Here is a 26,440-nt window from a genome sequence, read left to right as displayed (position 1 = left end):
TAGGGTGGCAGGGTCACAGCCACACGTGCATCGTGTACACTAAGGGGGCGGGGTCACAGCCACACGTGCATCGTGTACACTAAGGGGGCGGGGTCACAGCCACACGTGCATCGTGTACACTATGGGGGCGGGGTCACAGCCACACGTGCATCGTGTACACTAGGGTGGCAGGGTCACAGCCACACGTGCATCGTGTACACTAGGGTGGCGGGGTCACAGCCACACGTGCATCGTGTACAATAGGGGGGCGGGGTCACAGCCACACGTGCATCGTGTACACTAAGGGGGCGGGGTCACAGCCACACGTGCATCGTGTACACTAAGGGGGCGGGGTCACAGCCACACGTGCATCGTGTACACTAAGGGGGCGGGGTCACAGCCACACGTGCATCGTGTACACTAAGGGGGCGGGGTCACAGCCACACGTGCATCGTGTACACTAAGGGGGCGGGGTCACAGCCACACGTGCATCGTGTACACTAAGGGGGCGGGGTCACAGCCACACGTGCATCGTGTACACTAAGGGGGCGGGGTCACAGCCACACGTGCATTGTGTACACTAAGGGGGCGGGGTCACAGCCACACGTGCATTGTGTACACTAAGGGGGCAGGGTCACAGCCACACGTGCATCGTGTACAGAGGGGCGGGGTCACAGCCACACGTGCATCGTGTACAGAGGGGCGGGGTCACAGCCACACGTGCATCGTGTACACTAAGGGGGCGGGGTCACAGCCACACGTGCATCGTGTACACTAAGGGGGCGGGGTCACAGCCACACGTGCATCGTGTACACTAAGGGGGCGGGGTCACAGCCACACGTGCATTGTGTACACTAAGGGGGCGGGGTCACAGCCACACGTGCATTGTGTACACTAAGGGGGCAGGGTCACAGCCACACGTGCATCGTGTACAGAGGGGCGGGGTCACAGCCACACGTGCATCGTGTACAGAGGGGCGGGGTCACAGCCACACGTGCATCGTGTACAGAGGGGCGGGGTCACAGCCACACGTGCATCGTGTACAGAGGGGCGGGGTCACAGCCACACGTGCATCGTGTACAGAGGGGCGGGGTCACAGCCACACGTGCATCGTGTACAGAGGGGCGGGGTCACAGCCACACGTGCATCGTGTACAGAGGGGCGGGGTCACAGCCACACGTGCATCGTGTACAGAGGGGCGGGGTCACAGCCACACGTGCATCGTGTACAGAGGGGCGGGGTCACAGCCACACGTGCATCGTGTACAGAGGGGCGGGGTCACAGCCACACGCGCATCGTGTACAGAGGGGCGGGGTCACAGCCACACGCGCATAGTGTACACAGGTGGTGACGACACACATTTAATACTATATGTACACACAACCATGCTGAGAAATCAGCGCTGTCTGCGTAAGTGCTGTGTGTATAGCGGAGTACTACAGGAGCCGCCATAACCCAAAATACCACAGGTACAATAAACTGTACTCAGGGGCTCCGTCTACGTCATGGGCCCGGGGACTGTATATGGACCACAGCAAGTCTCACCTGTAGCTCTGGCACAGACAACACAGACTCCTCAGAGGCAGAAGACATTTCATCCTCATCCTGAGTCAGGTCAAACTCTTCTTCCTCCTCCTCCTCCTCTGGGACATCCTTCTCATTGTCCATCTCTTGCCCATCCAGAGGACTGGAGGAGTCTATGGGGACCCCAGCAGGACTACTCATTTCCACGTCTCCATCTGTTGAGGATGAAGTGTTTTTCGGGGAGTCTTCTACCGCCGAGGTCTCCAGGTTCTGCGGTTCATTCCCCTCTGTATGGTCATCCTCCGTAACATTCTCAGGTTCCTGCATATCTCCTGGCTGTGTACGTATGTTCTCATTCTCAGTGTCCAGCTCTACAGGCTCACCCTGCAGCTCTGGCATGCCTCTTACATCGCCAATCTCAGTCTTTAAATCAGCTTGTTCCTCATTTAAGGACACAAGTTCCCTGATGCTCTCCTCTGGAGGTTTATTCATGGAAAGAGAAGGGTGGTCTCCACAGTATTTGCTGTCCTCATTAGGTGACCCATTGTCACCTCCCACTCCATGTTCTCCACCTTCTCCTGCAGTAGCGTGGCTTTCATCTGCTTCCACTTTAATTGTGATGGAGACACAGTCCCATTCATCCTCCTCTTTTTTCACAATACTTTCAACATCAGCATCCATTGCGGGGCTGGTGAAGTTGTCACTGACCTCGCAGGGCGTTGAAACAAGAGTCTGGGTGAAGGTTTGGTTGAGAGGCATTTGGGATGAATTGAGAAGTACAGTAGCAACATGGACCCCAGTTCCCGCGTTCACGGGCTGAAGGACGCCACAGGGAGTGCCCAGGCTGACCAACTTCAGAGCCCCACTAGGCAACGCAAACAGAAGTGGACCCGAGTGGACGAGAGGCGCTGCCTTGACCCCAGATGCTCTGGTCACCATCTTTTTTTTTAGTACGCCACAAATTAGGGGCTTTCGCGCTGTCTGGGAAGGTAGAGCAGACATAGGTAGTTTGTCATGAGTCAAGGGCACATGTGTGACCGTCGCAGTAGGTACTTGGGAGGGTTGCTTCGGCGCAGCGATGGGAAAACAAACCTCCGGCACTTTAGGTCCCATTGGTAAGGCGCTAATTCCTTGTGTGGGCACAGCAGGTTGAACAACGGGAGGTGGGACCTGTCCAAATATCCGGATGGGAAGAGTCTGCGAAGGAGACTTAGCTGGTGGTTTTGGCGCGCTGGGCCGGATGAGAAGTGGTTTCAGGGTGGATTTTTTCTGGCGCCAGGCTCTGCGGAAAAAGCTTCTTGGGAGAGGTTTGAGTGTGAGGGTTACGCCAGGTGGGAGCTGCAACGGGTATTTGGAGTCTCCGCAAGTTTTATCGCCCCCAAGCTTCTTTATTTCTGCTTCAATGCTGCTCAGGCTGGCCTGCGGAGAGAGGGGGTCACCATGAAACGCTTCTACAGCAAAAACAAAGTGACAGATAAAAATAACTATCGGAAGACTGGTCATGACCAAAGCACCATGTCCAGACCCAAGCGATGCAGAGAGGTCCCCACCCTGTGGCCCACTCCCTTCCATGGTGCATCTGCTGACGTACCTTGATCCAGAACGGGAGTCGGTGCTTTTCTCTCTCCACTGGGGGTTTGGCGTCCTGGGGCTGCACATCCTCACAGCACTTACTCAGCGCTGGCAACACCTCCGTTCTCTTGTAGAACTGCCAGGTATGAAGAGCAGAGACAATCAGCCCAACGGAGACTACTAGTCCCACACTCATGTCTTCCTTCCCAACCCCCTGGAGTCACCAACCTTAAAGATGTTCTCCGGCGCCTTCTTCATGGTGAGATTCTTGATTCGCACAGTCAGCTGTTGGGAAGTTTTGGCCGTTAACAGGTATTTGCTGATCAGCTGCTTGGAGAAGTCCGTTCCTTCAAAGTGCTTCAGCCCTAAAGCTAACAAACTATGAGGACAGGCGGTGTCAGTATCAGTGCGGGGGGGATATGGCTGTGACACTGCACGTTAGGTGACGGTATATATAACGGAGCAGGCGGTGTCAGTATCAGTGTGGGGGGATATGGCTGTGACACTGCACGTTGGGGGACGGTATATATATAACGCAGCAGGCAGTGTCAGTATCAGTGCGGGGAGGGATATGGCTGTGACACTGCACGTTGGGTGACGGTATATATTACGGAGCAGGCGGTGTCAGTATCAGTGCGGGGGGATATGGCTGTGACACTGCACGTTGGGGGACGGTATATATATAACGCAGCAGGCAGTGTCAGTATCAGTGCGGGGGGATATGGCTGTGACACTGCACGTTGGGTGACGGTATATATTACGGAGCAGGCGGTGTCAGTATCAGTGCGGGGGGGATATGGCTCTGACACTGCACGTTGGGTGACGGTATATATTACGGAGCAGGTGGTGTCAGTATCAGTGCGGGGGGGGATATGGCTGTGACACTGCACGTTGGGTGAAGGTATATATTACGGAGCAGGCGGTGTCAGTATCAGTGCGGGGAGGGATATGGCTGTGACACTGCACGTTGGGTGAAGGTATATATTACGGAGCAGGCGGTGTCAGTATCAGTGCGGGGAGGGATATGGCTGTGACACTGCACGTTAGGTGACGGTATATATTACGGAGCAGGCAGTGTCAGTATCAGTGCGGGGAGGGATATGGCTGTGACACTGCACGTTGGGTGAAGGTATATATAACGGAGCAGGCAGTGTCAGTATCAGTGCGGGGAGGGATATGGCTGTGACACTGCACGTTGGGTGAAGGTATATATAACGGAGCAGGCGGTGTCAGTATCAGTGCGGGGGGATATGGCTGTGACACTGCACGTTGGGTGAAGGTATATATTACGGAGCAGGCGGTGTCAGTATCAGTGCGGGGGGATATGGCTCTGACACTGCACGTTGGGTGAAGGTATATATTACGGAGCAGGCAGTGTCAGTATCAGTGCGGAGGGATATGGCTGTGACACTGCACGTTGGGGGACGGTATATATTACGGAGCAGGCGGTGTCAGTATCAGTGCGGGGGGATATGGCTCTGACACTGCACGTTGGGTGACGGTATATATTACGGAGCAGGCAGTGTCAGTATCAGTGCGGGGAGGGATATGGCTCTGACACTGCACGTTGGGTGAAGGTATATATTACGGAGCAGGCGGTGTCAGTATCAGTGCGGGGAGGGATATGGCTGTGACACTGCACGTTGGGTGAAGGTATATATTACGGAGCAGGCGGTGTCAGTATCAGTGCGGGGAGGGATATGGCTGTGACACTGCACGTTAGGTGACGGTATATATTACGGAGCAGGCAGTGTCAGTATCAGTGCGGGGAGGGATATGGCTGTGACACTGCACGTTGGGTGAAGGTATATATTACGGAGCAGGCGGTGTCAGTATCAGTGCGGGGGGATATGGCTCTGACACTGCACGTTGGGTGAAGGTATATATTACGGAGCAGGCGGTGTCAGTATCAGTGCGGGGAGGGATATGGCTCTGACACTGCACGTTGGGTGACGGTATATATTACGGAGCAGGCGGTGTCAGTATCAGTGCGGGGAGGGATATGGCTCTGACACTGCACGTTGGGGGACGGTATATATAACGGAGCAGGCGGTGTCAGTATCAGTGCGGGGGGATATGGCTCTGACACTGCACGTTGGGTGAAGGTATATATTACGGAGCAGGCGGTGTCAGTATCAGTGTGGAGGGATATGGCTCTGACACTGCACGTTGCGTGAAGGTATATATTACGGAGCAGGTGGTGTCAGTATCAGTGCGGGGAGGGATATGGCTGTGACACTGCACGTTGGGTGAAGGTATATATTACGGAGCAGGCGGTGTCAGTATCAGTGCGGGGGGGGATATGGCTGTGACACTGCACGTTGGGTGAAGGTATATATTACGGAGCAGGCGGTGTCAGTATCAGTGCGGGGAGGGATATGGCTGTGACACTGCACGTTGGGTGAAGGTATATATTACGGAGCAGGCGGTGTCAGTATCAGTGCGGGGAGGGATATGGCTGTGACACTGCACGTTAGGTGACGGTATATATTACGGAGCAGGCGGTGTCAGTATCAGTGTGGGGGGATATGGCTCTGACACTGCACGTTAGGTGACGGTATATATTACGGAGCAGGCGGTGTCAGTATCAGTGTGGGGGGATATGGCTGTGACACTGCACGTTGGGTGAAGGTATATATTACGGAGCAGGCGGTGTCAGTATCAGTGCGGGGAGGGATATGGCTGTGACACTGCACGTTGGGTGACGGTATATATTACGGAGCAGGCAGTGTCAGTATCAGTGCGGAGGGATATGGCTGTGACACTGCACGTTGGGTGACGGTATATATTACGGAGCAGGCGGTGTCAGTATCAGTGCGGGGGGATATGGCTGTGACACTGCACGTTGGGTGAAGGTATATATTACGGAGCAGGCGGTGTCAGTATCAGTGTGGAGGGATATGGCTCTGACACTGCACGTTGGGTGAAGGTATATATTACGGAGCAGGCAGTGTCAGTATCAGTGCGGGGAGGGATATGGCTGTGACACTGCACGTTGGGTGAAGGTATATATTACGGAGCAGGCGGTGTCAGTATCAGTGCGGGGAGGGATATGGCTGTGACACTGCACGTTGGGTGATGGTATATATTACGGAGCAGGCGGTGTCAGTATCAGTGCGGGGAGGGATATGGCTGTGACACTGCACGTTGGGTGAAGGTATATATTACGGAGCAGGCGGTGTCAGTATCAGTGCGGGGGGGATATGGCTGTGACACTGCACGTTGGGTGACGGTATATATAACGGAGCAGGCGGTGTCAGTATCAGTGCGGGGGGATATGGCTGTGACACTGCACGTTGGGTGAAGGTATATATTACGGAGCAGGCGGTGTCAGTATCAGTGTGGGGGGATATGGCTGTGACACTGCACGTTGGGTGAAGGTATATATTACGGAGCAGGCGGTGTCAGTATCAGTGCGGGGGGGATATGGCTCTGACACTGCACGTTGGGTGATGGTATATATTACGGAGCAGGCGGTGTCAGTATCAGTGCGGGGGGGATATGGCTGTGACACTGCACGTTGGGTGACGGTATATATTACGGAGCAGGCGGTGTCAGTATCAGTGCGGGGAGGGATATGGCTCTGACACTGCACGTTGGGTGATGGTATATATTACGGAGCAGGCAGTGTCAGTATCAGTGCGGGGGGGATATGGCTGTGACACTGCACGTTGGGTGACGGTATATATTACGGAGCAGGCGGTGTCAGTATCAGTGCGGGGAGGGATATGGCTCTGACACTGCACGTTGGGTGATGGTATATATTACGGAGCAGGCAGTGTCAGTATCAGTGCGGGGGGGATATGGCTGTGACACTGCACGTTGGGTGACGGTATATATTACGGAGCAGGCGGTGTCAGTATCAGTGTGGGGGGATATGGCTGTGACACTGCACGTTGGGTGAAGGTATATATTACGGAGCAGGCAGTGTCAGTATCAGTGCGGGGGGATATGGCTGTGACACTGCACGTTGGGTGAAGGTATATATTACGGAGCAGGCGGTGTCAGTATCAGTGCGGGGGGATATGGCTGTGACACTGCACGTTGGGTGAAGGTATATATTACGGAGCAGGCGGTGTCAGTATCAGTGCGGGGGGATATGGCTGTGACACTGCACGTTGCGTGAAGGTATATATTACGGAGCAGGCAGTGTCAGTATCAGTGCGGGGGGATATGGCTGTGACACTGCACGTTGGGTGAAGGTATATATTACGGAGCAGGCGGTGTCAGTATCAGTGCGGGGAGGGATATGGCTCTGACACTGCACGTTGGGTGAAGGTATATATTACGCAGCAGGCGGTGTCAGTATCAGTGCGGGGGGATATGGCTGTGACACTGCACGTTGGGTGAAGGTATATATTACGGAGCAGGCGGTGTCAGTATCAGTGCGGGGAGGGATATGGCTCTGACACTGCACGTTGGGTGAAGGTATATATTACGCAGCAGGCGGTGTCAGTATCAGTGCGGGGGGATATGGCTGTGACACTGCACGTTGGGTGAAGGTATATATTACGGAGCAGGTGGTGTCAGTATCAGTGCGGGGGGATATGGCTCTGACACTGCACGTTGGGTGAAGGTATATATAACGGAGCAGGTGGTGTCAGTATCAGTGCGGGGAGGGATATGGCTCTGACACTGCACGTTGGGTGAAGGTATATATTACGCAGCAGGCGGTGTCAGTATCAGTGCGGGGGGATATGGCTGTGACACTGCACGTTGGGTGAAGGTATATATAACGGAGCAGGTGGTGTCAGTATCAGTGCGGGGAGGGATATGGCTCTGACACTGCACGTTGGGTGAAGGTATATATTACGCAGCAGGCGGTGTCAGTATCAGTGCGGGGAGGGATATGGCTCTGACACTGAACGTTGGGTGAAGGTATATATAACGGAGCAGGTGGTGTCAGTATCAGTGCGGGGAGGGATATGGCTCTGACACTGCACGTTGGGTGAAGGTATATATTACGCAGCAGGCGGTGTCAGTATCAGTGCGGGGGGATATGGCTGTGACACTGCACGTTGGGTGAAGGTATATATTACGGAGCAGGCGGTGTCAGTATCAGTGCGGGGAGGGATATGGCTGTGACACTGCACGTTGGGTGAAGGTATATATTACGGAGCAGGCGGTGTCAGTATCAGTGCGGGGGGGATATGGCTCTGACACTGCACGTTGGGTGATGGTATATATTACGGAGCAGGCGGTGTCAGTATCAGTGCGGGGGGGATATGGCTGTGACACTGCACGTTGGGTGACGGTATATATTACGGAGCAGGCGGTGTCAGTATCAGTGTGGGGGGATATGGCTGTGACACTGCACGTTGGGTGACGGTATATATTACGGAGCAGGCGGTGTCAGTATCAGTGCGGGGGGATATGGCTGTGACACTGCACGTTGGGTGATGGTATATATTACGGAGCAGGCGGTGTCAGTATCAGTGCGGGGGGGATATGGCTCTGACACTGCACGTTGGGTGAAGGTATATATTACGGAGCAGGCGGTGTCAGTATCAGTGCGGGGGGGATATGGCTCTGACACTGCACGTTGGGTGATGGTATATATTACGGAGCAGGCAGTGTCAGTATCAGTGTGGGGGGATATGGCTGTGACACTGCACGTTGGGTGAAGGTATATATTACGGAGCAGGTGGTGTCAGTATCAGTGCGGGGAGGGATATGGCTCTGACACTGCACGTTGGGTGAAGGTATATATTACGGAGCAGGCGGTGTCAGTATCAGTGCGGGGGGAGGGATATGGCTCTGACACTGCACGTTGGGGGACGGTATATATTACGGAGCAGGCGGTGTCAGTATCAGTGCGGGGGGAGGGATATGGCTCTGACACTGCACGTTGGGTGACGGTATATATTACGGAGCAGGTGGTGTCAGTATCAGTGCGGGGGGATATGGCTCTGACACTGCACGTTGGGTGAAGGTATATATAACGGAGCAGGCGGTGTCAGTATCAGTGCGGGGAGGGATATGGCTCTGACACTGCACGTTGGGTGAAGGTATATATTACGGAGCAGGCGGTGTCAGTATCAGTGCGGGGGGGGATATGGCTGTGACACTGCACGTTGGGTGAAGGTATATATAACGGAGCAGGCGGTGTCAGTATCAGTGCGGGGAGGGATATGGCTGTGACACTGCACGTTGCGTGAAGGTATATATTACGGAGCAGGTGGTGTCAGTATCAGTGCGGGGAGGGATATGGCTGTGACACTGCACGTTGGGTGAAGGTATATATTACGGAGCAGGCGGTGTCAGTATCAGTGCGGGGGGGGGATATGGCTGTGACACTGCACGTTGGGTGAAGGTATATATTACGGAGCAGGCGGTGTCAGTATCAGTGTGGAGGGATATGGCTCTGACACTGCACGTTGCGTGAAGGTATATATTACGGAGCAGGCAGTGTCAGTATCAGTGCGGGGGGATATGGCTGTGACACTGCACGTTGCGTGAAGGTATATATTACGGAGCAGGCAGTGTCAGTATCAGTGCGGGGGGATATGGCTGTGACACTGCACGTTAGGTGACGGTATATATTACGGAGCAGGTGGTGTCAGTATCAGTGCGGGGAGGGATATGGCTCTGACACTGCACGTTGGGTGAAGGTATATATTACGGAGCAGGCGGTGTCAGTATCAGTGTGGGGAGGGATATGGCTGTGACACTGCACGTTGGGTGAAGGTATATATTACGGAGCAGGCAGTGTCAGTATCAGTGTGGGGAGGGATATGGCTGTGACACTGCACGTTGGGTGAAGGTATATATTACGGAGCAGGCGGTGTCAGTATCAGTGTGGGGAGGGATATGGCTGTGACACTGCACGTTGGGTGAAGGTATATATTACGGAGCAGGCAGTGTCAGTATCAGTGCGGGGAGGGATATGGCTCTGACACTGCACGTTGCGTGAAGGTATATATTACGGAGCAGGTGGTGTCAGTATCAGTGCGGGGAGGGATATGGCTGTGACACTGCACGTTGGGTGAAGGTATATATTACGGAGCAGGCGGTGTCAGTATCAGTGTGGAGGGATATGGCTCTGACACTGCACGTTGCGTGAAGGTATATATTACGGAGCAGGCGGTGTCAGTATCAGTGCGGGGGGGGATATGGCTGTGACACTGCACGTTGGGTGAAGGTATATATTACGGAGCAGGCGGTGTCAGTATCAGTGTGGAGGGATATGGCTCTGACACTGCACGTTGCGTGAAGGTATATATTACGGAGCAGGTGGTGTCAGTATCAGTGCGGGGGGATATGGCTGTGACACTGCACGTTGCGTGAAGGTATATATTACGGAGCAGGCAGTGTCAGTATCAGTGCGGGGGGATATGGCTGTGACACTGCACGTTGCGTGAAGGTATATATTACGGAGCAGGCAGTGTCAGTATCAGTGCGGGGGGATATGGCTGTGACACTGCACGTTAGGTGACGGTATATATTACGGAGCAGGTGGTGTCAGTATCAGTGCGGGGAGGGATATGGCTGTGACACTGCACGTTGGGTGAAGGTATATATTACGGAGCAGGCGGTGTCAGTATCAGTGTGGGGAGGGATATGGCTGTGACACTGCACGTTGGGTGAAGGTATATATTACGGAGCAGGCAGTGTCAGTATCAGTGCGGGGAGGGATATGGCTCTGACACTGCACGTTGCGTGAAGGTATATATTACGGAGCAGGTGGTGTCAGTATCAGTGCGGGGAGGGATATGGCTGTGACACTGCACGTTAGGTGACGGTATATATAACGGAGCAGGTGGTGTCAGTATCAGTGCGGGGAGGGATATGGCTCTGACACTGCACGTTGGGTGAAGGTATATATAACGGAGCAGGCGGTGTCAGTATCAGTGCGGGGAGGGATATGGCCCTGACACTGCACGTTGGGTGAAGGTATATATTACGGAGCAGGCGGTGTCAGTATCAGTGCGGGGGGGATATGGCTGTGACACTGCACGTTGGGTGAAGGTATATATTACGGAGCAGGCGGTGTCAGTATCAGTGCGGGGAGGGATATGGCTCTGACACTGCACGTTAGGTGACGGTATATATTACGGAGCAGGCGGTGTCAGTATCAGTGTGGGGGGATATGGCTGTAACACTGCACGTTGGGTGACGGTATATATAACGGAGCAGGCAGTGTCAGTATCAGTGCGGGGAGGGATATGGCTGTGACACTGCACGTTGGGTGACGGTATATATAACGGAGCAGGCAGTGTCAGTATCAGTGCGGGGAGGGATATGGCTGTGACACTGCACGTTGGGTGAAGGTATATATTACGGAGCAGGCGGTGTCAGTATCAGTGCGGGGAGGGATATGGCTGTGACACTGCACGTTGGGTGAAGGTATATATTACGGAGCAGGCGGTGTCAGTATCAGTGCGGGGGGGGGATATGGCTGTGACACTGCACGTTGGGTGAAGGTATATATTACGGAGCAGGCGGTGTCAGTATCAGTGCGGGGGGGGGATATGGCTGTGACACTGCACGTTGGGTGAAGGTATATATTACGGAGCAGGCGGTGTCAGTATCAGTGCGGGGAGGGATATGGCTGTGACACTGCACGTTGGGTGAAGGTATATATTACGGAGCAGGCGGTGTCAGTATCAGTGCGGGGAGGGATATGGCTGTGACACTGCACGTTGGGTGAAGGTATATATTACGGAGCAGGCGGTGTCAGTATCAGTGCGGGGGGATATGGCTGTGACACTGCACGTTGGGTGAAGGTATATATTACGGAGCAGGTGGTGTCAGTATCAGTGCGGGGGGAGGGATATGGCTGTGACACTGCACGTTGGGTGAAGGTATATATTACGGAGCAGGCGGTGTCAGTATCAGTGCGGGGGGGGGGATATGGCTGTGACACTGCACGTTGGGTGAAGGTATATATTACGGAGCAGGCGGTGTCAGTATCAGTGCGGGGAGGGATATGGCTGTGACACTGCACGTTGGGTGAAGGTATATATTACGGAGCAGGCGGTGTCAGTATCAGTGCGGGGAGGGATATGGCTGTGACACTGCACGTTGGGTGAAGGTATATATTACGGAGCAGGCGGTGTCAGTATCAGTGCGGGGGGATATGGCTGTGACACTGCACGTTGGGTGAAGGTATATATTACGGAGCAGGTGGTGTCAGTATCAGTGCGGGGGGATATGGCTCTGACACTGCACGTTGGGTGAAGGTATATATTACGGAGCAGGCAGTGTCAGTATCAGTGCGGGGGGATATGGCTGTGACACTGCACGTTGGGTGAAGGTATATATTACGGAGCAGGCGGTGTCAGTATCAGTGTGGGGGATATGGCTGTGACACTGCACGTTGGGTGAAGGTATATATTACGGAGCAGGCGGTGTCAGTATCAGTGTGGGGAGGGATATGGCTCTGACACTGCACGTTGGGTGACGGTATATATTACGGAGCAGGCGGTGTCAGTATCAGTGTGGGGGATATGGCTGTGACACTGCACGTTGGGTGAAGGTATATATTACGGAGCAGGCGGTGTCAGTATCAGTGCGGGGGGGATATGGCTCTGACACTGCACGTTAGGTGACGGTATATATAACGGAGCAGGTGGTGTCAGTATCAGTGCGGGGAGGGATATGGCTGTGACACTGCACGTTGGGTGAAGGTATATATTACGGAGCAGGCGGTGTCAGTATCAGTGCGGGGGGATATGGCTGTGACACTGCACGTTGGGTGAAGGTATATATTACGCAGCAGGCGGTGTCAGTATCAGTGCGGAGGGATATGGCTGTGACACTGCACGTTGGGTGAAGGTATATATTACGGAGCAGGCGGTGTCAGTATCAGTGTGGGGGGATATGGCTGTGACACTGCACGTTGGGTGAAGGTATATATATAACGGAGCAGGTGGTGTCAGTATCAGTGCGGGGGGATATGGCTGTGACACTGCACGTTGGGTGAAGGTATATATATAACGGAGCAGGCGGTGTCAGTATCAGTGCGGGGAGGGATATGGCTCTGACACTGCACGTTGGGTGAAGGTATATATTACGGAGCAGGCGGTGTCAGTATCAGTGCGGGGGGATATGGCTGTGACACTGCACGTTGGGTGACGGTATATATTACGGAGCAGGCGGTGTCAGTATCAGTGTGGGGAGGGATATGGCTGTGACACTGCACGTTGGGTGACGGTATATATTACGGAGCAGGCGGTGTCAGTATCAGTGCGGGGGGGATATGGCTCTGACACTGCACGTTGGGTGACGGTATATATAACGGAGCAGGCGGTGTCAGTATCAGTGCGGGGGGGATATGGCTCTGACACTGCACGTTGGGTGAAGGTATATATTACGGAGCAGGCGGTGTCAGTATCAGTGTGGGGAGGGATATGGCTGTGACACTGCACGTTGCGTGAAGGTATATATTACGGAGCAGGCGGTGTCAGTATCAGTGTGGGGAGGGATATGGCTCTGACACTGCACGTTGGGTGACGGTATATATAACGGAGCAGGTGGTGTCAGTATCAGTGTGGGGAGGGATATGGCTGTGACACTGCACGTTGCGTGAAGGTATATATTACGGAGCAGGCGGTGTCAGTATCAGTGCGGGGAGGGATATGGCTGTGACACTGCACGTTGGGTGAAGGTATATATTACGGAGCAGGTGGTGTCAGTATCAGTGCGGGGGGATATGGCTGTGACACTGCACGTTGGGTGAAGGTATATATATAACGGAGCAGGCGGTGTCAGTATCAGTGCGGGGAGGGATATGGCTCTGACACTGCACGTTGGGTGAAGGTATATATTACGGAGCAGGCGGTGTCAGTATCAGTGCGGGGAGGGATATGGCTGTGACACTGCACGTTGGGTGACGGTATATATTACGGAGCAGGCGGTGTCAGTATCAGTGCGGGGGGGATATGGCTCTGACACTGCACGTTGGGTGACGGTATATATAACGGAGCAGGCGTGTCAGTATCAGTGCGGGGGGGATATGGCTCTGACACTGCACGTTGGGTGAAGGTATATATTACGGAGCAGGCGGTGTCAGTATCAGTGCGGGGAGGGATATGGCTCTGACACTGCACGTTGGGTGAAGGTATATATTACGGAGCAGGCGGTGTCAGTATCAGTGCGGGGAGGGATATGGCTGTGACACTGCACGTTGCGTGAAGGTATATATTACGGAGCAGGCGGTGTCAGTATCAGTGTGGGGAGGGATAGTAGGATTTTGGTACTTACCAGGTAAATCCTTTTCTTTGAATCCATAGGGGGCACTGGAGTACTCTTGGGATATGGACGGGCTTCCGTAGGAACACAGCACTGAATATTTAAATTAGTAACACTCCACCCCTCCATATCCCTGAGCACTTACTCAGTGTTTTTTACTGAGCCGAACAGGAATTAAGAGAGGTTAATAATGGAGTATTACATATAACATAACTGACAATAACGAAGTTAACACATAACGTTACTGACAACTAACAGTTGACACCCTAACCAGCACTTGTAACTTGAACCAGTCGGTGAAAATGTGTTACCATAAGATCCTCAGAACTAACCCCAAGTAAGTAAACTGCTCTAGGTGGGCGTCCAGTGACCCCTATGGATTCAAAGAAAAGGATTTACCTGGTAAGTACCAAAATCCTACTTTCTTTTTCATCCACTAGGGGTCACTGGAGTACTCTTGGGACGTACCAAAGCTTCCCCCGTGGGCGGGAGAGCAGTTTGGCACTTGTAACACTAGGCGGCCAAAGCTAGATGCTGATGCCGCAAAAGTATCAAACTTGTAAAAGCGCACAAACGTGTGCACTGAAGACCATGTAGCCGCCCGGCAAAGCTGCGTCGCAGAAGCCCCACGACCAGCTGCCCATGAAGTTCCCACAGAACGTGTGGAATGAGCGGTTACTGACGTAGGCGGTTGTAACCTAGCATGAAGGTAAGCCTGGCGTATGGTCAGTTTTATCCATCTGGATAAAGTTTGTTTAGATGCTGGCCAACCCATCTTGGCAGCATCATAGAGAACAAATAACGTATCCGTCTTACGAACTGAAGACGTTCGGGTTACATAAACGCGTAACGCACGAACCACATCCAGAGTTCCAGACTGTGCTGTCAACACAGGAACTACTATTGGTTGATTGATGTGAAAAGATGACACTACCTTTGGTAAGAAGGCGGGATTCGTCCGAAGTTCCGCTCTGTCATCATGAAACACCAAATACGGTGGCTTGCATGACAAGGCACCCAAATCCGAAACACGCCTTGCCGAAGCTAAGGCTAAGAGAAAAATTGTTTTCCAAGTGAGAAACTTTATATCTACTTGTTGTAAGGGTTCAAAATATGAAGACTGTAAGAACTCCAAAACCAGATTCAAGTCCCATGGCGCTGTAGGTGGAATGAAAGGAGGCTGTACCCTGATTACACCTTGGAGAAAGGTGCGTATAGACGGCAATAGAGCCAATCGTCTTTGAAAGTAAATTGACAAAGCAGATACCTGCACCTTTAGTGTAGATAAACGCAAACCTCCATCTAAGCCTGATTGTAGAAACAACAAAAGGCGGCATAACTTGAAAGCTGATGTCGGAAATTTCCGAGCTTCACACCAACCTATATAGGCACGCCATATTCTGTAATAATGAGCTGCCGTAACCGGCTTCCTAGCTCGTAACATGGTTGGTATAACTGAATCTGGAATGCCCTCTCTTTTTAAGAGGGCGGTCTCAACAGCCACCCCGTCAAACGCAGCCGCGCTAAATCGGGGTAAAGAAAAGGACCCTGTTGTAACAGGTCTGGACGTATCGGGAGCGGCCACGGATCGTCTGCGAGTAATCCTCGAAGATCCGAGAACCAAGCTCTCCGAGGCCAATGAGGCGCCACTAGTATGACTGTGAGCGACTCTCTTTTGATCCGTTTTAGCACCAGAGGGAGCAGCGGAAACGGTGGAAACAGATACACCAGACTGTACGGCCACGCGACAGTGAGAGCATCCACCGCGACTGCCTTTGGATCTCTTGTTCTGGACACATACTGGGGCGTTTGATGATTGTGTCGAGATGCCATCAGGTCCACCTGAGGATAACCCCATCGCTGAACCAACATGTGAAACACTTCTGGATTTAATGACCATTCGCCTGGGTGAAGATCCCGACGACTGAGATAATCCGCTTCCCAGTTGTCCACTCCCGGAATGAACACGGCCGACAATATCACCTGGTGGTATTCTGCCCAATTGAGGATTCGAGCTACTTCCCGCATTGCCATGCGGCTTCTCGTTCCTCCTTGTTTGTTGATGTATGCGACCGCTGTCGCATTGTCCGACTGCACTTGGACAGGCTGAGAGCGAACCATGTGCACCGCTTGTCGTAGCGCATTGAAAATCGTGCGGAGTTCTAGAACATTTATTGACAGCAATTTTTCGTGATCCGCCCAGAGACCCTGGAGCTGACAATTTTGAATTACCGCTCCCCAACCTCTGAGACTGGCGTCCGTAGTTAGAATTATCCAATTGCAAACTCCGAACCGTCTTCCTGCGGTTAAATTGTGTTCCTTGAGCCACCATAGCAGAGAAACTCTTGCTATTGGTGACAACCTCACTCTGTGGTGAATCTGCAGATGCGAGCCCGACCACTGGGCAAGCACGTTCAGCTGAAATGGACGAGAGTGAAATCTCCCGAACTGAAGCGCCTCGAAAGCTGCCACCATTGTGCCTAACAGGCGAATGCACAAGTGTACCGACACTGTGCGTGGTTTGAGTACTAATTGTACTAGATGGCGTAGCATTTGTACTTTCTGTTGTGGTAGGTAAATCCTTTGATTGACCGTATCGAGAATCATACCTAGGAACTGAAGGCGTTGAGACGGAATCAGATGTGATTTCTTGAAATTGACAATCCAACCGTGGTGAACCAATACATTTCTTGGTAAGCTTTGACACTGAAGAATCAACTATTGGTGGATTCTCCCATGTACCCGTTACCGATTCTGGAAACGGATAACTAGACTTAAATCTGCGAGGTATAGAAAACCGTTTATCTGGATTCTGTCTGGATTCTACTAACATCTGATTTAGAGAATCCGACACAGGAAAACTTACTGGCGTCTTCCGTCGTTTAGTAAATATGACCTGATCATTGGTGAGAGGCTGCTCAGCTTCAGGAAACCTTAGCGACTGCCGTACCGCTCTGATGAGATCATCAATGCCGGAACTGTTAACATCCTCGCCGTCTGACTCCACTTCGCCCTCCTCCCCCTCATCGTGTTCCGTGAGGTCTGGGATGGAATCGTCAGACTGCAACATAGCAGACACTGGAAAATCATAAGACATATGAAAATTATCCCGTTTGCCCAAAATGGATTTGGACCCTACGCAAGGCTGAGACGCCTCCGGTAGTTCTGGCGGTCTCACCCTAGACTCAGATCTTAGCGTTTCTCGCTCCAGACGAGCAGCGGTCATTTCAGTCTGAAATTTCTCCAGTACATTTACTAACATACCCCACGGAGGGTCCGGTGATGAAATTGGTTGCAAAACCGGAGCAGAAATGGTATTCTGAACGGAATCCACAAAACATACGTTACATGTGGTAGATCCAACCGGTAACACACTGCCACATACTTTGCAAATATGCTTTTTAGTTTTTGCTGGTGCCTTACTCATTATGGCGACAGACAATACAATACACAAAACACAGACACCTGCACGACTCAGTAAAATAGCAATAAGGTGGCTCTGTATATATATCTGGCCCAGTGCAATACACGTGGCCAGTACTATGAAATTTGATCCCAAATTCCCACGAACACCCCTGCGCCTCCGGTGGAGAAGAGATGTAGGACAGGAACGTTCTGGAATCACAGAGGAAGACACAGGAAGCTGTTAAAAATGGCTGCCCTGCTATACTTATACACATAATCACAGTGCATTCACTGATTATACTGTAACAATCCCTCTGCTGCTGCAGTATTTCACTGATATGTCCCCCCTGTAATGGCTGTTTATCTTATTACAGCGGCAGCGCAGCGTGTGGGCCCCCAGCGGGTATCGTAGAGCGCTACGTGTGTCCCAGCGGTGGGCTCCTATATATAGCGTGTCAGCTACCAAGGTAGCGCTGCTGTTCCGAGGTGCCTGGCCGGAGGCTGTGGCCTAACGGGCGGGTACCTGAGCGGGGAGAGCCGCGGCGCCTGCACGGAGGTCTGTGGCCGAACGTGTGGGCGCCTGAGTGGATAGAGCCGCTGCGCCTGCACGGAGGTCTGTGGCCGAACGTGCGGGCGCCTGAGAGGGGAGAGCCGCTGCGCCTGCACGGAGGTCTGTGACGAACGTGCGGGCGCCTGAGTGGAGAGAGCCGCGGTGCCTGCACGGAGGTCTGTGGACGAACGTGCGGCCGCCTGAGCGGGGTGGAATGGGCGGGCGCCTGAGCGGGAAGATGCCGGAGGCTGAGAGGGGAGAGCCGCTCCTTGCCGTCACCCAGCACTATGTCTCCACACGTCGGGGCGGCAGCGGGAGCTGACCGCCCCGTTTCACATACCTCACTCCTGCAGACGTGCGGAGGCTCCGACGGGGCTTTTCAGTAAGCGCCGGCCAGCCAGTGCAGGAGGATGTGAGGGCTGTGAGGGAGCTCTTTCAGAGAGGCCCGACACGCCCGTGCTGCAATCAGCAGCTGCACTATCCCTGACCCTGCCTTTTGGAAGGGGGACAGGGATGTGGTCAAACAGTAGAAAAAATAAAAATAAAAATAAATAAAAGTTTCTTCAACAAAACCGTGACTTCAGCTAAGCATGTGTTGCCACGTTCAGCACAGAAAAAACACTGAGTAAGTGCTCAGGGATATGGAGGGGTGGAGTGTTACTAAATTTAAATATTCAGTGCTGTGTTCCTACGGAAGCCCGTCCATATCCCAAGAGTACTCCAGTGACCCCTAGTGGATGAAAAAGAAATGGCTGTGACAATGCACGTTGCGTGAAGGTATATATTACGGAGCAGGCAGTGTCAGTATCAGTGCGGGGAGGGATATGGCTGTGACACTGCACGTTGGGTGACGGTATATATTACGGAGCAGGCAGTGTCAGTATCAGTGCGGGGGGATATGGCTGTGACACTGCACGTTGGGTGAAGGTATATATTACGGAGCAGGTGGTGTCAGTATCAGTGCGGGGAGGGATATGGCTGTAACACTGCACGTTGGGTGACGGTATATATAACGGAGCAGGCAGTGTCAGTATCAGTGCGGGGGGATATGGCTGTGACACTGCACGTTGGGTGAAGGTATATATTACGGAGCAGGCGGTGTCAGTATCAGTGCGGGGGGGGATATGGCTGTGACACTGCACGTTGGGTGAAGGTATATATTACGGAGCAGGCGGTGTCAGTATCAGTGCGGGGGGATATGGCTGTGACACTGCACGTTGGGTGAAGGTATATATTACGGAGCAGGCGGTGTCAGTATCAGTGCGGGGAGGGATATGGCTGTGACACTGCACGTTGGGTGAAGGTATATATTACGGAGCAGGCGGTGTCAGTATCAGTGCGGGGGGGATATGGCTGTGACACTGCACGTTGGGTGAAGGTATATATTACGGAGCAGGCAGTGTCAGTATCAGTGCGGGGGGATATGGCTGTGACACTGCACGTTGGGTGAAGGTATATATTACGGAGCAGGCGGTGTCAGTATCAGTGCGGGGGGATATGGCTGTGACACTGCACGTTGGGTGACGGTATATATTACGGAGCAGGCAGTGTCAGTATCAGTGCGGGGAGGGATATGGCTGTGACACTGCACGTTGGGTGACGGTATATATTACGGAGCAGGCGGTGTCAGTATCAGTGCGGGGAGGGATATGGCTGTGACACTGCACGTTGGGTGAAGGTATATATTACGGAGCAGGCGGTGTCAGTATCAGTGCGGGGAGGGATATGGCTGTGACACTGCACGTTGGGGGACGGTATATATAACGGAGCAGGCGGTGTCAGTATCAGTGTGGGGGGATATGGCTGTGACACTGCACGTTGGGGGACGGTATATATAACGGAGCAGGCGGTGTCAGTATCAGTGTGGGGGGATATGGCTGTGACACTGCACGTTGGGGGACGGTATATATAACGGAGTAGGCGGTGTCAGTATCAGTGCGGGGGGGGATATGGCTGTGACACTGCACGTTGGGGGACGGTATATATAACGGAGCAGGCGGTGTCAGTATCAGTGTGGGGGGATATGGCTGTGACTCTGCACATTGGGTGATGGTATATATAACGGAGCAGGCGGTGTCAGTATCAGTGCGGGGAGGGATATGGCTGTGACACTGCACGTTGGGTGAAGGTATATATAACGGAGCAGGCGGTGTCAGTATCAGTGCGGGGGGATATGGCTGTGACACTGCACGTTGGGGGACGGTATATATAACGGAGCAGGCGGTGTCAGTATCAGTGCGGGGGGATATGGCTGTGACACTGCACGTTGGGGGACGGTATATATAACGGAGCAGGCGGTGTCAGTATCAGTGCGGGGAGGGATATGGCTCTGACACTGCACGTTGGGTGACGGTATATATAACGGAGCAGGCGGTGTCAGTATCAGTGTGGGGGGATATGGCTGTGACACTGCACGTTGGGGGACGGTATATATAACGGAGCAGGTGGTGTCAGTATCAGTGCGGGGGGAGGGATATGGCTGTGACACTGCACGTTGGGTGAAGGTATATATTACGGAGCAGGCGGTGTCAGTATCAGTGCGGGGGGAGGGATATGGCTGTGACACTGCACGTTGGGTGACGGTATATATTACGGAGCAGGCGGTGTCAGTATCAGTGTGGGGAGGGATATGGCTCTGACACTGCACGTTGGGTGACGGTATATATAACGGAGCAGGCGGTGTCAGTATCAGTGTGGGGGGATATGGCTGTGACACTGCACGTTGGGGGACGGTATATATAACGGAGCAGGCGGTGTCAGTATCAGTGCGGGGGGATATGGCTGTGACACTGCACGTTGGGGGACGGTATATATAACGGAGCAGGCGGTGTCAGTATCAGTGCGGGGAGGGATATGGCTCTGACACTGCACGTTGGGTGACGGTATATATAACGGAGCAGGCGGTGTCAGTATCAGTGTGGGGGGATATGGCTGTGACACTGCACGTTGGGGGACGGTATATATAACGGAGCAGGTGGTGTCAGTATCAGTGCGGGGGGAGGGATATGGCTGTGACACTGCACGTTGGGTGAAGGTATATATTACGGAGCAGGCGGTGTCAGTATCAGTGCGGGGGGAGGGATATGGCTGTGACACTGCACGTTGGGTGACGGTATATATTACGGAGCAGGCGGTGTCAGTATCAGTGTGGGGGGATATGGCTGTGACACTGCACGTTGGGTGACGGTATATATAACGGAGCAGGCAGTGTCAGTATCAGTGCGGGGGGATATGGCTGTGACACTGCACATTGGGTGAAGGTATATATTACGGAGCAGGCGGTGTCAGTATCAGTGCGGGGAGGGATATGGCTGTGACACTGCACGTTAGGTGACGGTATATATTACGGAGCAGGCGGTGTCAGTATCAGTGCGGGGAGGGATATGGCTGTGACACTGCACGTTGGGTGACGGTATATATTACGGAGCAGGCGGTGTCAGTATCAGTGTGGGGGGATATGGCTGTGACACTGCACGTTGGGGGACGGTATATATAACGGAGCAGGCGGTGTCAGTATCAGTGCGGGGAGGGATATGGCTCTGACACTGCACGTTGGGTGACGGTATATATAACGGAGCAGGCGGTGTCAGTATCAGTGTGGGGGGATATGGCTGTGACACTGCACGTTGGGGGACGGTATATATAACGGAGCAGGCGGTGTCAGTATCAGTGCGGGGGGGATATGGCTGTGACACTGCACGTTGGGTGAAGGTATATATTACGGAGCAGGCAGTGTCAGTATCAGTGCGGGGGGGGATATGGCTGTGACACTGCACGTTGGGGGACGGTATATATAACGGAGCAGGCGGTGTCAGTATCAGTGTGGGGGATATGGCTGTGACACTGCACGTTGGGTGAAGGTATATATAACGGAGCAGGCGGTGTCAGTATCAGTGCGGGGGGATATGGCTGTGACACTGCACGTTGGGGGACGGTATATATAACGGAGCAGGCGGTGTCAGTATCAGTGCGGGGGGATATGGCTGTGACACTGCACGTTGGGTGACGGTATATATAACGGAGCAGGCGGTGTCAGTATCAGTGCGGGGGGGATATGGCTCTGACACTGCACGTTGGGTGACGGTATATATAACGGAGCAGGCGGTGTCAGTATCAGTGTGGGGAGGGATATGGCTCTGACACTGCACGTTGGGGGACGGTATATATTACGCAGCAGGCGGTGTCAGTATCAGTGCGGGGAGGGATATGGCTCTGACACTGCACGTTGGGTGACGGTATATATTACGGAGCAGGCAGTGTCAGTATCAGTGTGGGGAGGGATATGGCTGTGACACTGCACGTTGGGTGACGGTATATATTACGGAGCAGGCGGTGTCAGTATCAGTGCGGGGGGATATGGCTGTAACACTGCACGTTGGGGGACGGTATATATATAACGCAGCAGGCGGTGTCAGTATCAGTGCGGGGAGGGATATGGCTCTGACACTGCACGTTGGGTGAAGGTATATATTACGGAGCAGGTGGTGTCAGTATCAGTGCGGAGGGATATGGCTCTGACACTGCACGTTGCGTGAAGGTATATATTACGGAGCAGGTGGTGTCAGTATCAGTGTGGGGAGGGATATGGCTCTGACACTGCATGTTGGGTGAAGGTATATATTACGGAGCAGGCGGTGTCAGTATCAGTGCGGGGGGATATGGCTGTGACACTGCACGTTGGGTGAAGGTATATATTACGCAGCAGGCGGTGTCAGTATCAGTGCGGGGGGATATGGCTGTGACACTGCACGTTGGGGGACGGTATATATATAACGCAGCAGGCGGTGTCAGTATCAGTGCGGGGAGGGATATGGCTCTGACACTGCACGTTGGGTGAAGGTATATATTACGGAGCAGGTGGTGTCAGTATCAGTGCGGAGGGATATGGCTCTGACACTGCACGTTGCGTGAAGGTATATATTACGGAGCAGGTGGTGTCAGTATCAGTGTGGGGATGGATATGGCTCTGACACTGCACGTTGGGTGAAGGTATATATTACGGAGCAGGCGGTGTCAGTATCAGTGCGGGGGGAGGGATATGGCTCTGACACTGAACGTTGGGTGAAGGTATATATTACGCAGCAGGCGGTGTCAGTATCAGTGCGGGGGGATATGGCTGTGACACTGCACGTTGGGTGAAGGTATATATTACGGAGCAGGCGGTGTCAGTATCAGTGCGGGGGGAGGGATATGGCTCTGACACTGCACGTTGGGTGAAGGTATATATTACGGAGCAGGTGGTGTCAGTATCAGTGTGGGGAGGGATATGGCTCTGACACTGCACGTTGGGTGACGGTATATATTACGGAGCAGGCGGTGTCAGTATCAGTGCGGGGGGATATGGCTGTGACACTGCACGTTGCGTGAAGGTATATATTACGGAGCAGGTGGTGTCAGTATCAGTGTGGGGAGGGATATGGCTCTGACACTGCACGTTGCGTGAAGGTATATATTACGGAGCAGGCGGTGTCAGTATCAGTGCGGAGGGATATGGCTGTGACACTGCACGTTGCGTGAAGGTATATATTACGGAGCAGGCGGTGTCAGTATCAGTGCGGGGGGATATGGCTGTGACACTGCACGTTGCGTGAAGGTATATATTACGGAGCAGGCAGTGTCAGTATCAGTGCGGGGGGATATGGCTGTGACACTGCACGTTGGGTGAAGGTATATATTACGAAGCAGGCGGTGTCAGTATCAGTGTGGGGAGGGATATGGCTGTGACACTGCACGTTGGGGGACGGTATATATAACGGAGCAGGCAGTGTCAGTATCAGTGCGGGGGGATATGGCTCTGACACTGCACGTTGGGTGACGGTATATATTACGGAGCAGGCGGTGTCAGTATCAGTGCGGGGAGGGATATGGCTCTGACACTGCACGTTGGGTGACGGTATATATTACGGAGCAGGCAGTGTCAGTATCAGTGCGGGGGGATATGGCTGTGACACTGCACGTTGCGTGAAGGTATATATTACGGAGCAGGCGGTGTCAGTATCAGTGCGGAGGGATATGGCTGTGACACTGCACGTTGGGGGACGGTATATATATAACGGAGCAGGCGGTGTCAGTATCAGTGCGGGGAGGGATATGGCTCTGACACTGCACGTTGGGGGACGGTATATATATAACGGAGCAGGCGGTGTCAGTATCAGTGCGGGGAGGGATATGGCTCTGACACTGCACGTTGCGTGAAGGTATATATTACGGAGCAGGCAGTGTCAGTATCAGTGCGGGGGGGGATATGGCTCTGACACTGCACGTTGCGTGAAGGTATATATTACGGAGCAGGCAGTGTCAGTATCAGTGCGGGGGGATATGGCTGTGACACTGCACGTTGGGTGAAGGTATATATTACGGAGCAGGCAGTGTCAGTATCAGTGCGGGGGGATATGGCTGTGACACTGCACGTTGGGTGAAGGTATATATTACGGAGCAGGCGGTGTCAGTATCAGTGCGGGGGGATATGGCTGTGACACTGCACGTTGGGTGAAGGTATATATTACGGAGCAGGCGGTGTCAGTATCAGTGCGGGGGGATATGGCTCTGACACTGCACGTTGGGTGACGGTATATATAACGGAGCAGGCGGTGTCAGTATCAGTGCGGGGAGGGATATGGCTCTGACACTGCACGTTGGGTGACGGTATATATTACGGAGCAGGCGGTGTCAGTATCAGTGTGGGGAGGGATATGGCTCTGACACTGCACGTTGGGTGACGGTATATATTACGGAGCAGGCAGTGTCAGTATCAGTGCGGGGGGATATGGCTGTGACACTGCACGTTGGGTGAAGGTATATATTACGGAGCAGGCGGTGTCAGTATCAGTGCGGGGGGATATGGCTGTGACACTGCACGTTGCGTGAAGGTATATATTACGGAGCAGGCAGTGTCAGTATCAGTGCGGGGGGATATGGCTGTGACACTGCACGTTGGGTGAAGGTATATATTACGGAGCAGGCGGTGTCAGTATCAGTGCGGGGGGATATGGCTGTGACACTGCACGTTGGGGGACGGTATATATATAACGGAGCAGGCGGTGTCAGTATCAGTGCGGGGAGGGATATGGCTCTGACACTGCACGTTGGGTGACGGTATATATAACGGAGCAGGTGGTGTCAGTATCAGTGTGGGGAGGGATATGGCTCTGACACTGCACGTTGGGTGACGGTATATATTACGGAGCAGGCAGTGTCAGTATCAGTGCGGGGGGATATGGCTGTGACACTGCACGTTGGGTGAAGGTATATATTACGGAGCAGGCAGTGTCAGTATCAGTGCGGGGGGATATGGCTGTGACACTGCACGTTGGGTGAAGGTATATATTACGGAGCAGGCAGTGTCAGTATCAGTGCGGGGGGATATGGCTGTGACACTGCACGTTGGGTGAAGGTATATATAACGCAGCAGGCGGTGTCAGTATCAGTGTGGGGGGATATGGCTCTGACACTGCACGTTGGGGGACGGTATATATTACGGAACATGCCGGGAATATCACTCACTTGTCCTCCGCCTTAGTGAAGAAGACTCTGTCCCGGGGTCCTCTAGCTTTCATGGCACAAGTGGGCAGCAGCTCCGGGTACATGAAGATTGGGCGAGTGGCCAGGATCCAGGCAATGTGTGAGGGCAGGTTGGTCGTTTTCTTAACTGTTGGGGGGGGGAAAGCTAAAGAGATAATTACTGCCTATAAGATCTACACCACACAATGTACCAACACCCCGCACCTCCCATACACCCCGCACCTCCCATACAACCCACACCTCCCATACATCTCCCTGACACCCCACACCTCCATCACACCTCCCATACACCTTCATCACACCCCGCACCTCCCATACATCCCGCACCTCCCATACATCTCCCTCACACCCCACACCTCCATCACACCCCGCACCTCCCATACACCTCCATCACACCCCACACCTCCCATACATCTCCCTCACACCCCTCCCCTCCCATACACCTCCCTCACACCCCTCCCATACACCTCCCTCACTCCCCCCCACCTCTCATACACCTCCCCCCCCCCACATCCCCCGCACCTCCCATACACCTCCCTCACACCCCACACCTCCCATACACCCCGCACCTCCCATACAACCCACACCTCCCATACATCTCCCTGACACCCCACACCTCCCATACACCTTCATCACACCCCGCACCTCCCATACATCCCGCACCTCCCATACAACCCACACCTCCCATACAACCCG

At 53.5% G+C, this 26,440-nt stretch overlaps 1 protein-coding gene across 1 annotated transcript in view; it reads right to left on the bottom strand.

Moving 5' to 3' along the window:
- The window catches only part of GON4L (gon-4 like), a 90,210-nt gene extending 64,326 nt beyond the window's left edge, over nt 1-25,884 (bottom strand). Inside the window, exons 1-4 of the mRNA XM_063954893.1 lie at nt 25,727-25,884; nt 3,304-3,454; nt 3,095-3,211; nt 1,525-2,922 (exon numbers count right to left, since the gene is read on the bottom strand). Of these exons, the coding sequence (XP_063810963.1) occupies nt 1,525-2,922; nt 3,095-3,211; nt 3,304-3,454; nt 25,727-25,809 (1,749 nt within the window). The 5' untranslated portion in view covers nt 25,810-25,884. The remainder of the gene's footprint in view (nt 1-1,524; nt 2,923-3,094; nt 3,212-3,303; nt 3,455-25,726) is intronic.
- Nucleotides 25,885-26,440: the final 556 nt, after the last annotated feature.

Source organism: Pseudophryne corroboree, unplaced genomic scaffold, assembly GCF_028390025.1.
Source record: "Pseudophryne corroboree isolate aPseCor3 unplaced genomic scaffold, aPseCor3.hap2 scaffold_783, whole genome shotgun sequence".
NCBI lineage: Eukaryota > Metazoa > Chordata > Amphibia > Anura > Myobatrachidae > Pseudophryne > Pseudophryne corroboree.
Note: the sequence above shows the minus strand (reverse complement) of the source record. Positions and strands in the feature narration are given on the sequence as shown.